The following is a 15,799-nucleotide window of genomic DNA, read 5'->3' on the forward strand; positions in this document are numbered from 1 at the left end:
TCGATTTGAATTGATTCGTGTTTTTTTTGTGTTTTTTTTTTTAACGGCCTGGCCGATTTGGAAGTGCTGCAGCTGGGCGGGAGGTGGTTGCCTAGCCAGTGGGGCCACAGGACAAGCCTAGCACGCCCTCCTCGTTGTCCAAAGATAAGCTGCTGGCCAGCCTGCGAGCCATCAACAACCTGGTGCTGCAGGGCTGTTCGTCCATCGGGCTGCGGCTAGTGCTGGAGTACTTGTACATTGCCAAAGCGAACCTATCACTGGACACTGGAGGCGGTTCTGTCGGTGAGCAAGTTCCTGCACATCCTGCAGGTGACCCGCCTCTGTGTGCAGTTACTCAATTACCAGATCTCGGTGCAGGACCATAAACAGGTATGTAAGATTGCCGCCCTGCATGGCCTGGAGGAGACCAAGAGGCTGGCCAACAAGTACCTGGTGGAAGACATGCTGCTGCTCAACTTCGAGCTGTGCGCCCTGCTCGACTCGCTGCCCCTGCCCATTGAGTCCGAGCTAGCTCTTCCAGATGTCTGTGCTCTGTCTGGAGCATGAGATGCGCATGCAGCACGTGCCAAACCTTATGAAGCGCCTCTACTTTGCCCTCATCCCAGTGCCGAAGCTTGTGGAGCGTGTCCAGTCAGTCGACTTCATGTGCTCCGACCCCATCTGTCAGAAGCTGTAGCTGCTGTTTGATATCATGAATTACCATCTCATGCCCTTCAGGCAGCACTGCCACCAGAGCCTGGCTAGCAGGTAAGGGGGGAGGTTTACATCCAGAATGTACCTATGTGTACGGTATGTGCACAGTACAGTCCTATGTATATAGAATCAGCACTGCCCTTGTGTGTGTATGTGTGTACAGTCTGTGTATAATATATATATGCATATAGACTGCATACATAGTCCTCCGTGCCTCCAATTACTTCATCTTGAAGCACTACTCCATACGTCTCAACTACTGGAACCAGATCCTCAGAAACACCACCAGAGGCTCAAAACTTCATTGCCTCGGGCTTTACGTGCTACCTCGTCACTGGATCAGTATACTTTTTAAGTGTATTTTTTTTATATAAATATTTTTAAATAATTAAATTATTTTTAAATATTTTTAATAATATTTCTCATACTAAAAAGTGAAATACAATATCTCTATCCAATATCTCTATTCCCCCCCCCTCCACACCATCCCTTGTGTCCAACTTCTCCCTAAATCCCATTGTCCACCATCTCTCTCCAACTCCTTAGTTTTTAGACCCATTATTTCTTCCCCCCAAAGTCCGGCATATGCACGTCTCTTTGAACCCCCTTCCCTCCCTTCTACACCAGGACCCTCCTCCCCCGAAGGCCTGCACCGTCCCCCCTGAAGGCCTGTACTCCATCCTTCAAGAGACAATCGCCATAGGCCTCATGAGCTGTTTTCCTTCTGCCGCGGTCCTGCCCCTCCTCTAAGTCAGAGGCAGTATCGCGGCAGAGGGAAGACAGTTCCTGAGGCCTATGGCAACCTGCAAGGATTGCTAAAGTACTGGTGATCCTCTCTGCAGGCTGCTCCCTGCTAAAATTAGGTAAAGGGATGCGCGGGAGAAAGCCAGCCACCACAGCACTTCCCGACTGACCCTCGCCCTCTAAAGCAGGAGCAGCAGCGGCCAGCCAGCAAGAGGCACAACGATCCTGATCCTGCTTTAGGGGGTGAGGGGGGAGATTGTTGTTTTTTTTTTGGGGGGGGGGAGTTAAATCGTATCAATTCACCCGATGTGAATCGATTGAAATCGGGCAGCACTAAGTCCTCGGCTCTTACCACAACAGGCGCTTCTGTCTCCTGTAGTGCGCTAAGCTCCATCCCCTGCCGGCCTTCTAACCCCGCCCTTCCAGCACTCTGATTGGCTGGCATTCTTCAAGAGGCGGATTAATTGGATGCCAGTCAGGAGGGGAAAAATAGAGAAGGGAAACCACATGGCTCCACGATCGACTGAGGTTGCCTGAGCGATCGACCGGTCGATCGCGATCAATGTATTGGGCACCCCGGTGTTAAGTGTAGACAAGATACATTAGTGCTATTTCAAAGGTCTTCAGTGAACAGGGGCCAATGTTTACATTTGTGCTGCCACCCCCCAACACACACATTCACACACAGGTATCAACTCTGACCCCCCCCAGCTTGCCTCCCAAATGGTCTAATAATCTCAGTTTGACAGCAGTGCAGTCAGCTGGCAGTGCAGTGAGCCTAGTGCTTATCTAACCTGTTCTTCCTGTTGCTGGTGCCTGGTTCACAGTTGCCATGTGATTACGATATGTCAAATTTGAAATGTATATCCTGCCAGAGCTGGTGTTAGACCGTGAACGTGAACTAGGATTTAACAGAGAGAAAAAGTCTTTGTTTGTTTATTTTGTTTACACCACAGCGCCAGTGTGGATAGGAGAGGGCAAAGGGGGTGAAGAGGCTATCAAATAAACCCACCAGGATGCTTGAAAAAAGGAAAATTGAATCGAATTGAAAAATCAATTCAATCGGCTGAATCGAATTGAAATTTTTTTTTACTGAATCGGGCAGCACTACAGGCTGCTACCTTTCCCTGGCACCTTGATATGAGTGTTATAATCTCGGAGCAGTATGACTCTCTGGAAAGTGCTCTTAAGATAGCATGAGCCATGTCGCTTGTATCTTCTGGAACAGGAGTGCCATCAGCTTCTGGGTCAGCCTAGGGTTTATTCTTTGGTTGTGCAGGTGACTTTTTAACGCACCTCTCTGCCCAATGAAGGTGGCATGGTGCTTAAAGATATGCAAGACCACCATGTGGATGTGGTCCTCAGGAGACTCTTTGATGCAGCTATGTTAGGCATGAAAGCTACTTTGGTACCGTCCTGTCACACACTCCTGTCTCTCTCAGCTGTGTACCCTGGAGAGTGAGGCTGTGGATCCTCCTCCTCAACGTCTTTTGACTGGATCAGATTATGCTGCTGACACAGTGTATGATTTTATGTGGGTTTTGGCAAAACTGTCGGCATACTCCATTTCTGCCGCAGGATGCTTCGGATCAGACAATGGGCTGGTGATTCCATTTTCAATGCTATTTTGGCTAGACTTCCTTTTAAGGGGCAGTTACTGTTTGGCAATGGCCTGGATGACCTCATCAATTCTGTGGTGGACCGTTGCCCTAAGACCCTGCCTGATAGCAAACCCAGGACCTCCAGAGGTTCTGGTCACTCTAATTTTCGTGGTGTTCCAAACCATAGTGCAGCGCTGGGGATGGCCAAAGCAAAGAACAAGAAAACATAATTTCTTCAGTCGAAGATCTGAGCCCGGAAGCGAGGGTCTCGATGCTCTGGTGCAGCTGTGGCCTCAGGAACTTCTCCTTTGTCTTTTCTCCCTGACCCAAGATAGGCTGAGTCATTCGGCAAATTGCAGTTCGTCCGGGACACGTCATTCTGGAGGCTCTAGATTGGCCTTGCAAACTATGGTATGAAGATCTGATGCATCTTCACAAGGGTCGTGGCCTTCGGTTGAGCGCCCATCTGGACTTTCTTACGCAGGATCCAGTCTGCATGGAGGACCCGGGTTGCTTTGCTCTTACGGGATGGCTCTTGAGCGCACAGCCTTAGAACACAAAGGCTATTATGATGTGGTCATTGCCACTCTCCTTAAGTCTGTCATCATCTACAGTTTCTGCTTATGCTAAGGTGTGGAAGGCTTTCCTACAAGGGGGCACTCAGGACCATGTGGAGCTTTATTCGGTTCTGATCTCTCTGATTCTTGCCTTTCTTCAAGCTGGTCTTGATAAAGGCCTCACTGTGGTGTCTCTTCAGGTCCTGATGGCCGGGCTGTCTTGTTTTAGAACCCAGGATCATTGTTCCTCTTTGATGTCTCATCCTGATGTCACTAGATTTCTGAAGAGGGCTTTTCACAGCAGACTGCCAGTTAAGATGCCATTCCCTTCCTGGGACCTTAACCTTGTGCTGTCTAGCCTCACCAAGCTCCTTTTGAACCCTTTCGGAATGCTTTCCTCTTGGACTTGATGCTCAAGACCGTGTTTCTCGGAACTCTAGGTTCTTTTTTGTATGGACCTGTTCCTCCACATCTCGGAGACCCCCGGGGCAGTCCGAAGAAACTGATTGAGAAATGATGGACGAGATTAAACGCAATTGCAAGGGAGGCAACGCAGTTATCATGGGCGACTTCAATTATCCGGGGATAGACTGGAACCTAGGCACCTCCGGCTGCAGTAGAGAGATCAGGTTCCTGAATGCTGTAGGCAATTGCTTCCTGGAACAACTTGTCAAGGAAAATACGAGAAAAAATGCAGTTCTGGACTTAATTCTAAATTAGCTATGAGGATCAGCACAAGGTGTAGAAGTAGAAGGGACACTGGGAAGCAGTGATCACAATAAGATACACTTCAACCTGGACACAGGGGCAAAACATCGATCCAGAATGATGGCCAGGGCACTGAACTTCTGAAAAGGGAATTACAAAGGGATGAGACTCGTGGTGGGTAAGAAGATTAAGAAGAGAATAAGCACTGTAAAAACGCTAGAGCAAGCACGGTCCATTTTTAAAGACACAGTCACCGAGGCACAAGATCTATATATACCGCGTAACAACAAGGGATCCAAGAGAAAAAAGAACCGGTGTGGCTCACTGTAGCGGTGAAGGAAGTGATCAGACAAGAAAACTTTGTTTAAGGAATGGAAAAGGACAAAAACAGCCAAAAACTGGAAAAAGCACAAACAACGTCAAAGCAGGTGCCATAAGGCGGTAAGAGGGGCCAAAAGAGACTATAAGGAAAAAAATAGCCAAGAAGGCAAAAAACTTCAAGCTGTTTTTTTCGATATATTAAGGGGAAATGACTCACAAAGGAAGCGGTGGGGCTGTTGGATGTCCATGGAATAAAGGAGGACAAAGCCACTGCTGACAAACTGAACACATTTTTTGCGTCTGTATTTACCGAAGAGGATATACACAACATACCTGAAGCCGACAGGCGATTCACAGGAAACGAAGACAGGAAACTGACAGGGTTAACGGTCAGTCTAGAAGAGGTATGCAGGCAGATTGATAGGCTTAAAAATGATAAATCCCTGGGACTGGATGGAATCCATTTGAGGGTAATCAAGGAACTGAAAGGGGCTATAGCTGAACTGCTCCAACTAATAGCCAATCTGTCGATCAAATCAGGAAGGATTCCGGAAGACTGGAAAGTGGCGATCTTCAAGAAAGGTTCGAAAGGAGATCCGGGAAACTACACACCGGTGAGTCTGTCCTCGGTACTGGGAAAGATGGTAGAGGCACTGATAAAGTTTCAAGTTAATTAATACATTTGATGAATCGCCTATCAACATTGCTAGGCGATGTACAAAATCCAAGTAAAGAATAATAAGGAGAAACTAACATTTTAACAATATAATTACATGAATTACAGACAAGAGTCGGGAGAGAAAAATTAAAAGTTACAATCTTAAATATTTGGTAGAAAAAAGGAAAAACAAAAGGTAAGGGGTGATTAAACCATAGCACGATTAGAAACTTCTCTAAAAGATGTTAAAATTTTAGATATTAAAAGCATCATTAAATAATTAGGTTTTTAAAGATTTTTTAAATATTGTAATGTCATTTTCAATTCTAATATATTGAGGCAGAGCGTTCCACCATTGAGGTCCCATCACTGTGAACATATCAGATCTTCTTGTTCCTATGATTTTCAGAGAGGGAACTGAAAGCAGATTTTGACCAGATGAACGAAGTGGACGTTGAGTACTGTGTGGAATTAGAGATCTAGATATGAATTGAGGTTCATTAGATGCTAGTGTTTTAAAAATAAGCAACATTATTTTAAAGGTAATCCTGTGACCGATTGGCAGCCAGTGGGCGTCTATCAACAGTGGTGAGACTTGGTCATATTACCTCGCATTATATATTAATTTAATAGCCGTATTTTGTATTAACTGAAGTCTCCTTTTTTCTTTCTGGGTAATGTTAAGAAGAAGTGCATTGCAATAGTCAAGTTTTGCTATTATTAAGGAATGAATAAGTATCTTGATCGAATTTGAACTGAGAAATTTGGTGATCGAATGGATCAGATGTAATTTGAAGAAGCAGTTTTTGACAGTAAGAGAAATGTGATCATGATAAAACAATTTATCGTCTATTATTACTCCAAGGATTTTTACAGAGGAGACTAGGTTGAGTGGAATTTTATTAAGAATGAACGGATTTGACAGTTATGTCTTTTTTCCAAGTAAATAACATTGATTTAGTTTTATTTATGTTTAGCGCCAATTTGTTTGTGGTGAGCCAGTTTTGTATTATTTCCAATTTGTGATTGATGGATGTGATTTCGTTGTTATTTTCCGGGTGAATGAGTTGAATGTCGTCGGCATAAGAGAAAGGGATAAAGCCTATGGACTGACAGATACTTAATAATGGTGAAAGAAAAATATTGAATGTCGTCGGCATAAGAGAAAGGGATAAAGCCTATGGACTGACAGATACTTAATAATGGTGAAAGAAAAATATTAAACAGTAGAGGGGACAGAATAGATCCTTGAGGGATTCTGAATGAAGAGGAGTAAGTTGTGGATAATTCATTATTAAACCTGACCGAAAAAGTGCGATTAGCAAGATAAGAGGTGAACCAAGAAAGAACTTTTTCATTTATGCCTATTGCTTCTAGCCTGTGTAGAAGTAGATCATGATCTATAGTGTCGAAGGCGGCAGAAATATCTAAAGAAAAAAGAATGACAGATTTGTGATGGTCTAAGAAATATTGAATGTTCGATGTTAGACCTATTAACCCTTTCAGGACCAAGGGACATATTTGTCCCATAACTTTAAAATCCTATCAATTTTGATTGGGATAGTCTACAGTTCTAAATTTGATATGTACGGATTCCATATGATACTGCCTTTATGTAAACAAACTGGTTCCGACATTCATTCATTAGCGTCGTTGCTAGATTGACGAGAAGATTCACTTGCCACACTGTCCATAAGCCAGAAGTGTGATTTTTTTAAATAAAAATAATGATATTTCACAAAAAAAATCAATTTTTTGGCATCTGCAAGCCCTTTTTACCATAAAAATGTCATCAAAACCACAAAAATTGGCCTACGATCCTTATGGTCCTGAAAGGGTTAAGGAGTACTCTGTACTGTGAAATTTTCAAAATCCTGTTTGGTTAGGATGTAGTGCATTAGTATTTTCTATAAAGTCAGAGAGTTGGTTGAAAATCAATTTTTCTGTCAGTTTAGCTAAGAATGGTATGTTAGCTATCAGACGGTAATTGGAAAGTTTGTTTATACTAATTTTATGGTTTTTTAGGATGGGAGTAATGATTGCAGTCTTCCATTGGGATGGTATGGTAGCGGTGAGTAGACTCTTCTGAATAAGAGAATGAATGAAAGGTCCGAAATGAGAAAAGTGTTTTTTTAGATAGAAAGGTGGAATTATTTCAGAGCGGGAACTTTTTAGGTTAACTTGTTGAAAAAGAGATTCTATGTCTTGAATTGAAGGGATTTTAAAATTGGAACATCTTGCTGTAGGTATGAATTTTGTTTGATCGTGACTTGTGGAGTTATTTGTTGTATTTGAAAAAAAGGAATTACAAATGTTATTGATCTTTTGAGTAAAAGCGTCAGCTAATTCTTGAGCTTTTAATGTGGATTTTTGAGTGGTATTATTTATTTTGTTTTTTGGGTCTATTGATTTTAAAATATTGTACAATGTGGAAGAATTTTTAGCTTTATCGATTTTATTAGAATAGTATGTTTTTTTGCCTGATTGATTTTTATTTTGTATAAAGGACCGCATCATTGATCACCTAGATCAGGGGTGCCCAATACGTCGATCGCGATCGACCGGTCGATCGGGAAGGCAACACGAGTCGATCGCGGAGCCCATCCAGGGTTCCGTGATAGACTCGTGTTGCCATCCCAATCAACCGGCCGATCAACCTTCCTCTCCCCGAGGTTCCCCACCGGTCATCACTTCACGCACACTCATTCTCGCTGTGCCTTTCCTTGCCCGACTGCCAGAACCCGTCTTCCCTCTCTCACTTTCTCCCGTAGACACTCTTTGATAGACTGGGGGATGATGTCCCTTCTTTCGGGAGAAGGCGGGAGGGAGGTCTAGGGAAGTCACGACCCTGGAGAGCTGAACGCCGGCTGCCCCTGGTGGAATCGACAGAGCCGGCAGACTGGAGAAAGGCGGTCGGGAGCAGGAGGTGCTCTGCCCAAAAATGCTGGAGCTGCTGCTGCTGCTATGACGTCTTGAGCCTGAAAATGGGGAGGTAGTTCCTATGAGGGGGGGGGGGGGGCTATGCATTCTTGTAAGTGCCGTGCTGAAAGGAGACTGGAACGGCTCTCATGGAAGGATTTATAGACTGGCTTTTTTCTTTTCCTCAGCCCTGGGCGTCGGGAGATTTGGGCCTGCAGAAGCCTCGCGCTGACCAGCATTCCTCTCCCCGATGTCAATTCTGACATTGGAGAGGAATTTCTGGGCCAGCCAATCGCTGCCTGACTGGCCCGGAACTTCCTCTCCGACATCAGAATTAAAGGGGAGCGGAATGCTGGTCAGCACAAGGCTTCTGCAGGGAGAGCTTGGAGGGCGGTGGCTTAGAGGCCTGTTCCCCGGTGGCGGCGGCAAACCTAGTGGCTTGGGGGAGGGCAGGGAGAAAGAAACAAAGGGGGCAGGCAGGGAGACAGAAAGAAGGGAAACAGAAAGAAAAAGGGAACAGGGAGACAGAAAGAAAGTGGGCATGAAGAGAGAGAGAAAGAAAGAACAGGAGGCAGGGAGAAAGAAAGAAAAAGTTTGGGGAGAGAATGAGGTCTGGAAGAGAGAAAGCATATAGGAGGCTGAAAGAAGGGAAGAAATATTGGATGCAGGAGTGGGCTAAAGTCAGAAGATGTCAGAAGAAGTGCAGCCAGAGTGAAGTGAGAAGAAGTCAGAAGAAGAAAGTTCAACCAGAGACTCATGAAATCACCAGACAACAAAAGTAGGAAAAATGATTATATTTTCAATTTAGTGATCAAAATGTGTCAGTTTTGAGAATTTATATCTGCTGTCTATATTTTGCACTATGGCTCCCTTTTACTAAACCGCAATAGCGGTTTTTAGCACAGGGAGCATATGAGCGTCGAGAGCAGCATGGGGCATTCAGCGCAACTCCCTGCGCTAAAAACTGCTATGTGGTTTAGTAAAAAGGTAGGGGTTATATTTGTCTATTTTTGTATGGTTGTTATTGAGGTGACATTGCATAGAGTCATCTGCCTTGACCTCTTTGAAAAAAAAACCGGAATATGAATGATAATTAACATTTTCTCTGCCTTTCAGTGTGCTTTGTGTGCTTTTTTTTAAATTTTATTGTTGGTAGATCATTTTGACTTGGTCATTTTAAAAGTAGCTCACAAGCCCAAAAAGTGTGGGCACCCCTGACCTAGATGGACACAATCTAATGAGGACCAGTCAGCACAAGAAGATCTTGCTTGATGAACTTGCTGCACTTTTTTGAGGGAGTAAACAGGCAGATTGACAAGGGTGACCTGGTCGACATTGTATATCTGGATTTTCAGAAAGCGTTCAACAAGGTCCCGCATGAACGACTACTTCGAAAAATTGCGAGCTATGGAATTGAGGGTAAAATACTCACGTGGATACTGGTTGTTGGATAGGAAACAGAGAGTGGGGGTAAATGGACAATACTTGGGCTGGAAAAACGTCATGAGTGGAGTGTCGCAGGGTTTGGTGCTTGGACCCGTGCTCTTCAACATATTTATAAATGACCTGGAAATTGGTATAACGAGCGAGGTGATTAAATTTGCAGATGATACAAAGTTATTCAGAGTAGTAAAGACACAGAAGGATTGCAGAGACCTGCAACGTAACATAAACATGCTTGAGAAATGGACTGCGACATGGCAAATGAGGTTTAACATGGATAAGTGTAAGATGATGCATGTCGGTAACAAAAATCTTATACACGAATACAGGATGTCCAGTGCAGTGCTCAGAGAGACACCCCAGGAAAGAGACTTGGGAGTACTGGTCGACAAGTTAATGAAGCCGTCCGTGCAATGTGTGGCGGCGGCAAAAAGGGTGATCAGAATGCTGGGAATGATTAAGAAGGGGATCACAGATCAGAGAAGGTTATTATGCCGTTGTACTGGGCCATGGTACGCCCTCACTTGTAATACTGCGTCCTGCACTGGTCGCCGTACATGAAGGACACAGTGCTACTCGAAAGGGTCTGGAGAAGAGCGACTAAATGGTTAGGGAGTTGGAGGAGTTGCCATACAGTGAGAGATTAGAGAAACTGGGCCTCTTCTCCCTTCTCCCTATCTCGAATGTCTCACCTATCTACTGGAAAAGAGCTTACCAGGGTAAGTATATAATCTCTTTCTAGTAGACAAGACACATTATTCCTGAAGCTCGCCCTGTCAGATGTTCATTTGACTGTTTATTGCCTTGAACATGCCAGGGAATCTGGGCGTTGTTTCTTTCCTTTATCCAGCATTGACAAGGATTGAGGATGCAACTGCCACTTTGAAGAATTCAGAGGGTATCTGAAGAATCTCCCACACTTAGTGCAGGTTGCAATCCAGTTGGTGGCATGTATTTTATTTTATTTTTTTTTGCCTTATAATTGCAAATGGTTCAGTTTTGTTTTATATGTTGATGTTTGATCAGAACAGACATATTTTACGTGGATAGTCCCTGTATTCCCCCCCCCCCCTATTCTGTTTCCTCTCCAGGGCTAACCATCTGCTTTGGTATGAACTAAGGAATTGGAGAACAGCCCAGAGAGATGGGAGGCAGAGCAAAAAAATGCTAATGAGGCTGTCTACAAGAATTCTCTTGAGAATGGATTGACTAACCAAAGGTTCAGGAATAATGTGTTTGTCTACTAGAAAGAAGATTACCAAGGTAAAGACCAAATCTTTTTATTGATAGCTTTTGACTTACTTGAATCAGTCTAAAATGTCTTATTTCTTTCCTGGATTTTTACAGTCCTTTAGTAATCTGTTACCATTGATTTTTTTTTTTGCAGTGAAAGGGTAAAGAGAGCAAATTTTTATTTCACGCCAATTTAAGGCAGTCGAAGTACCTCTCAGTGTGGTACTGATCACATCCATTAACTTGTTCAAATTGAACCTTCACCTGTTTTCTCTTCTCTAGAGCCTTGTTCCCATCACCATAGAGGTGGAAGTGCCCTTTGACCTTCATCGTTATATCATTGGTCAGAAAGGAAGTGGCATACGTAAAATGATGGATGACTTTGAAGTAAGGATTCTTCTTTTCTGGAGTAGAACTGCAAGCTTTATATACTAAATTCTGATATATAATTGAGCTCCTTCTTCTGGTATTCAGGTGAATATTCAGGTACCTCCCCCTGAGTTTCAGTCGGATGTCATAACAATCACTGGCCTCTCAGCAAACCTGGATCGTGCCAAATATGGCCTTCTAGAACGAGTGAAAGAGCTGCAAGCAGAGCAGGAAGATCGGGTATGTACCACTTGTCTTGCTTGTTCTATCTTTGAATGCCTATTTATAAACTGGAGTCCATTTTCCATATTTAATGAAGTTTTCTGACAATGACAAGAGGTAGGATTACCAATTGATCTTTTTCCTTTCCCAAAAACAATTTTATTTTGTTCATTGGTCTCATTTAGCTAAAAGATTCCTAAGAAGTTCATATCGACAGTCTTATCTAGTCCTATATACTCAAATATAAACCGAGGTATCTTTTCCTCTCCAAAAGGGGGAAAAAAGGTTGACTCATATAAACCAAGGTTAGAAATTTGGGTTGTTATGGTGAGTCAGTCTATAAAGGCTGTTCACCCTCCCTCCCCATCAGATATCTCCTAAGTCACTAAACATAATATAAATCTCTGTGATGCATATATAGCAACAAGGGCCCCTCATAGGAAAATGCAACCACAAGCAACCACAAACTTAAATAAATGTAGACAAAAGTCAAACTTAAACCTCAAGATTGGTAAGATATGCAGTTAAACACCAGGGAAAGAGAAACGGCACTCTACAGTTTGGAATATATAAAGAAAGCAGTGCACATTTACAGTAAAACTATGTCATCCCAGGACAAGCAGGCAGCATATTCTTAACTGATGGGTGACGGCACCGACGGAGCCCCGGTACGGACAATTTTAGAGTGATTGCACTCTAAGAACTTAGAAAGTTCTAGTTAGGCTGCACCGCGTATGCGCGAGTGCCTTCCCGCCCGACAGAGGCACGCGATCCCCAGTTTCTTAGTTTCCGCAGAGCTAAGAAGACGCGTTTTTTTTCAACGGCTGTTGAAATATTTTTCGCTTGCCTTCCCGCTCGCATATTTTTCTTCTGGAAGCTTATCTTCCTTTTTTTCTTACTTTCTCTAAAAAAAAAAAAAATAAAATAAAATACATTATTCTTTTCTTTTATTTTTCGGGTTCGCCCCGGCGGGGCCTGTTGTCACCATCGAAGCCTCCGCTTTCGATTTGGCGGAGGCCGTGTTCACCTTCATGCCCCCTCAGTCAGGATTCAAAAAGTGCCAACGGTGTGCGCGCCCCATCTCGTTGACCGACCCGCACAATTGGTGTCTGCAGTGCTTGGGTCCGGATCATAGGGTTTCCACCTGCACCCTTTGTGCTACTCTTAAGAAGCACACCTTAAAAAACAGGCAGCTTCAACAGAAACTACTCTTCGGTGCCGCAATGGCTGATCCCTCAGCATCGACACCGGTGTCGACAGCTTCTCAACCGGCGCCCACTTCATCGACACCGTGTGACACCACTCCGGCGTCGCACCCTTCAGGTAAGCCGGCTAAGAAGCCTTCCTCCCTGGAGCGTCCTCCGGTTGCTATGGCAGAGAGTCCAGTCCTGCTGACCTCGAGGCGCCCCCGTAAACGCTCCGCCCCTATAGAGGTGAGTGGATCCTCCTTGGCCTCATCCTCTGGGCGTCTAGCGGCACCACAGGTAACGCAGAAAAAGAAAGCGATACCGGTGCCTTCCTTGGATGACCGTATTGCGGCTGTCCTTCAAGTCCAACTTAAAGAGCAATTGCAGCAGCTCCTTCCTGCTTTGTTGGCACCGAACCTTCCAGTTCTGGCCCGGTCTGAGCTGCCGGTACCGGCCATGGAGCAGCCGCTATTGTCGGCTTCCACTCTTTCGATACCGGTCCATTCTGCCTCTTCGGCTTCCATGCCGGTACTATCTGCGGAACCGAGAGGTCTTCATCGGTCTGTTCAAACAACCGAGCCCCCACTTTTGTCCGATCAGTCCTGACATCGGCAACCTTTAACTTCTCCAGGTGCCACCTCCTTGCGATCCGGGAAGTCGGTACGCAAGACCCGACACGCTGAGCCTTCGACACCGGACTCCCGGGGTCGTGTTTCTCAGGTACGGGATCCTGATCTGTGGGATGACTTTGAAGAGCCCTTGCTCTCTGAGGACGAGGTTTCTTCGGTTGAGGAGGACCCCTCTCTGCGGGAACCTTCTTCTAGGCCGGAACATTCCTCCTTTACATCCTTTTTAAAGGAGATGTGTGAGTCTCTTTCTGTTCCTTTGGAGGCTGAATCCAAGAAATCTAAGGCATTCCTTGACGCTTTGGACTTTGATCAGCCTCCAAAGGAATTTCTTAAATTGCCCCTCCATGATATTTTGAGGGAGACTTTCTATAAAAATCTCAAGACTCCTTTAACCATCCCAGGTGCTCCTCGCAAGTTGGATACCTTATATAGTCATTCCAATTCTAGGCTTTGACAATCTCAGCTCCCGCATGAGTCTTTATTGGTTGAGTCCACTCTCAAAAAGTCTGCGGGCACTAGTGTCTATGCTTCTGTCCCTCCTGGCAGAGAGGGGAAGGCCATAGATATGTTTGGCAAGCGTTTATACCAAAATGCTATGCTTGCCAATAGATCCGGTAATTATGCCTTTCATTTTTCCTTTTATTTGAAGCACCTCATTCAGCAACTGGCTTCTTTTGAAAAATACTTACCTGACCGGAAACTCACTGTTTTCCGCCAATACACTTCCAGTCTCTTACAGCTTAGAAAATTCATGGTCCGTTCAATTTACGACACTTTCGAACTCACCTCGAGGGCTACAGCGATGGCTGTGGCTATGTGCTGTCTGGCTTGGCTTAGGGTTTTGGAGCTTGATATCAACCTCCAAGACCGCCTTGCCAATGCTCCGTGCCTCGGGGATGAGTTATATGGTGACTCTCTCAATTCTACCACACAGAAATTGTCGGCACATGAGACTCGCTGGGACACTCTTCTCAAGAACAAGAAGAAGCCTCCACCTGTCCGGCCCTTTCGCCAACAATCGGCCTATCAGCGTCGCTACTCTGCTAGACCCTTACCATCTGCTCCTCAGCAGCCTAGACGCCAGCGTCAGCAGCAACGCCAACAACCTCGTGCACCACAGCAGCAACAGGTGAAGCCTCCTGCACAACCGAAGTCCACTCAACCCTTTTGACTTCATTCTCCAGGGCCTAGCCAGTCTTCTACCATCAACCCTTCTGCCTCAACCCATAGGAGGACGTCTTTCTATTTTCCTCAGCCGTTGGGAGATCATCACTTCAGACCAGTGGGTTCTAAACATCATTCGCCACGGCTATTCTCTCAACTTTCAGACTCTTCCCATTCAAAGTCCTCCAAAAGAGTCTGCTTCGAACACACCTCAGTCCTCCCTCCTTCTTCAGGAGGTCCAATCCCTTCTTCTGAACGCCATAGAGGAAGTTAATCTAGATCAGAAGGGGCAGGGATTCTACTCCCACTATTTTCTGGTTCCCAAAAAAACAGGAGACCTCAGACCCATACTAGATCTCCGAGATCTCAACAAATGCTTGGTCAAGGAAAAGTTCAAAATGCTTTCTCTGGCCACCCTTTATCCTCTTCTCACTCAGGGCAACTGGCTATGCTCCCTCGATCTCAAGGAGGCCTACACTCACATTCCGGTCAATCTGGCCTCCAGACAATATCTCCGCTTCATGATCAATCACTGTCATTACCAGTACAAAGTGTTACCCTTCGGTCTTGCCTCCTATCCCAGGGTATTCACAAAGTGTCTCATTGTGGTGGCCGCTTTTCTACGCTCTCACCATCTTCAAGTCTTCACTTACCTGGACGACTGGTTAATCAAGGCTCCTTCATCTCAGGCAATGCTTCATGCCACCAACCAGACCATCCTATTTCTCTAACTTCTGGGTTTCGAGATCAATCTGCCCAAGTCACACCTCATCACCACTCAGAGGCTTCAGTTCATCGGAGCGATCTTGGACACTGTTCTCATGAGGGCGTTTCTTCCATCCAACCGCCTTCAGACTCTTCTTCATCTCTGTCAACAGGTGCTCCCACAGTTGTCCATCTCTGCAAAACAAATGATGATACTCTTGGGTCACATGGCCTCGACAGTTCATGTCACCCCCTTTGCATGTCTTCACCTGCGCACTCCTCAATGGACCCTAGCTACCCAGTGGTCCCAGGCGACGGATCCTTGTTCGCGACACATATCTGTGACATCGTCTCTTCGACAGTCTCTGCAATGGTGGTTGAAATCTTCCAATCTCTCCAGAGGCCTTCTGTTCCATCTGCCTCATCATCATCTAGTCATCACCACAGATGCCTCCCCATATGCCTGGGGAGCCCACTTGAACGATTTCCAAACTCAAGGTCTTTGGCCTGCCCAGGAAAAGAGGCATCACATCAATTTCCTGGAACTCAGAGTGATGTTTTATGCCCTCAAGGCTTTTCAGCATCTCTTCTTTCCTCAAGTTCTACTACTTTGCACAAACTAAACTAAACTAAACCTTAGGTTTGT

At 45.1% G+C, this 15,799-nt stretch overlaps 1 protein-coding gene across 4 annotated transcripts in view; it reads left to right on the forward strand.

Moving 5' to 3' along the window:
- The window catches only part of HDLBP (high density lipoprotein binding protein), a 783,060-nt gene that overhangs the window by 521,045 nt on the left and 246,216 nt on the right, over window positions 1-15,799 (forward strand). For all 4 annotated transcript variants that reach the window (XM_033958794.1, XM_033958796.1, XM_033958797.1 and 1 more), the window contains exons 22-23: window positions 11,160-11,264; window positions 11,352-11,486. In XM_033958794.1, coding sequence (XP_033814685.1) covers window positions 11,160-11,264; window positions 11,352-11,486 — 240 coding nt within the window. The remainder of the gene's footprint in view (window positions 1-11,159; window positions 11,265-11,351; window positions 11,487-15,799) is intronic.

The sequence above is a fragment of the Geotrypetes seraphini genome, chromosome 9, assembly GCF_902459505.1.
Source record: "Geotrypetes seraphini chromosome 9, aGeoSer1.1, whole genome shotgun sequence".
NCBI lineage: Eukaryota > Metazoa > Chordata > Amphibia > Gymnophiona > Dermophiidae > Geotrypetes > Geotrypetes seraphini.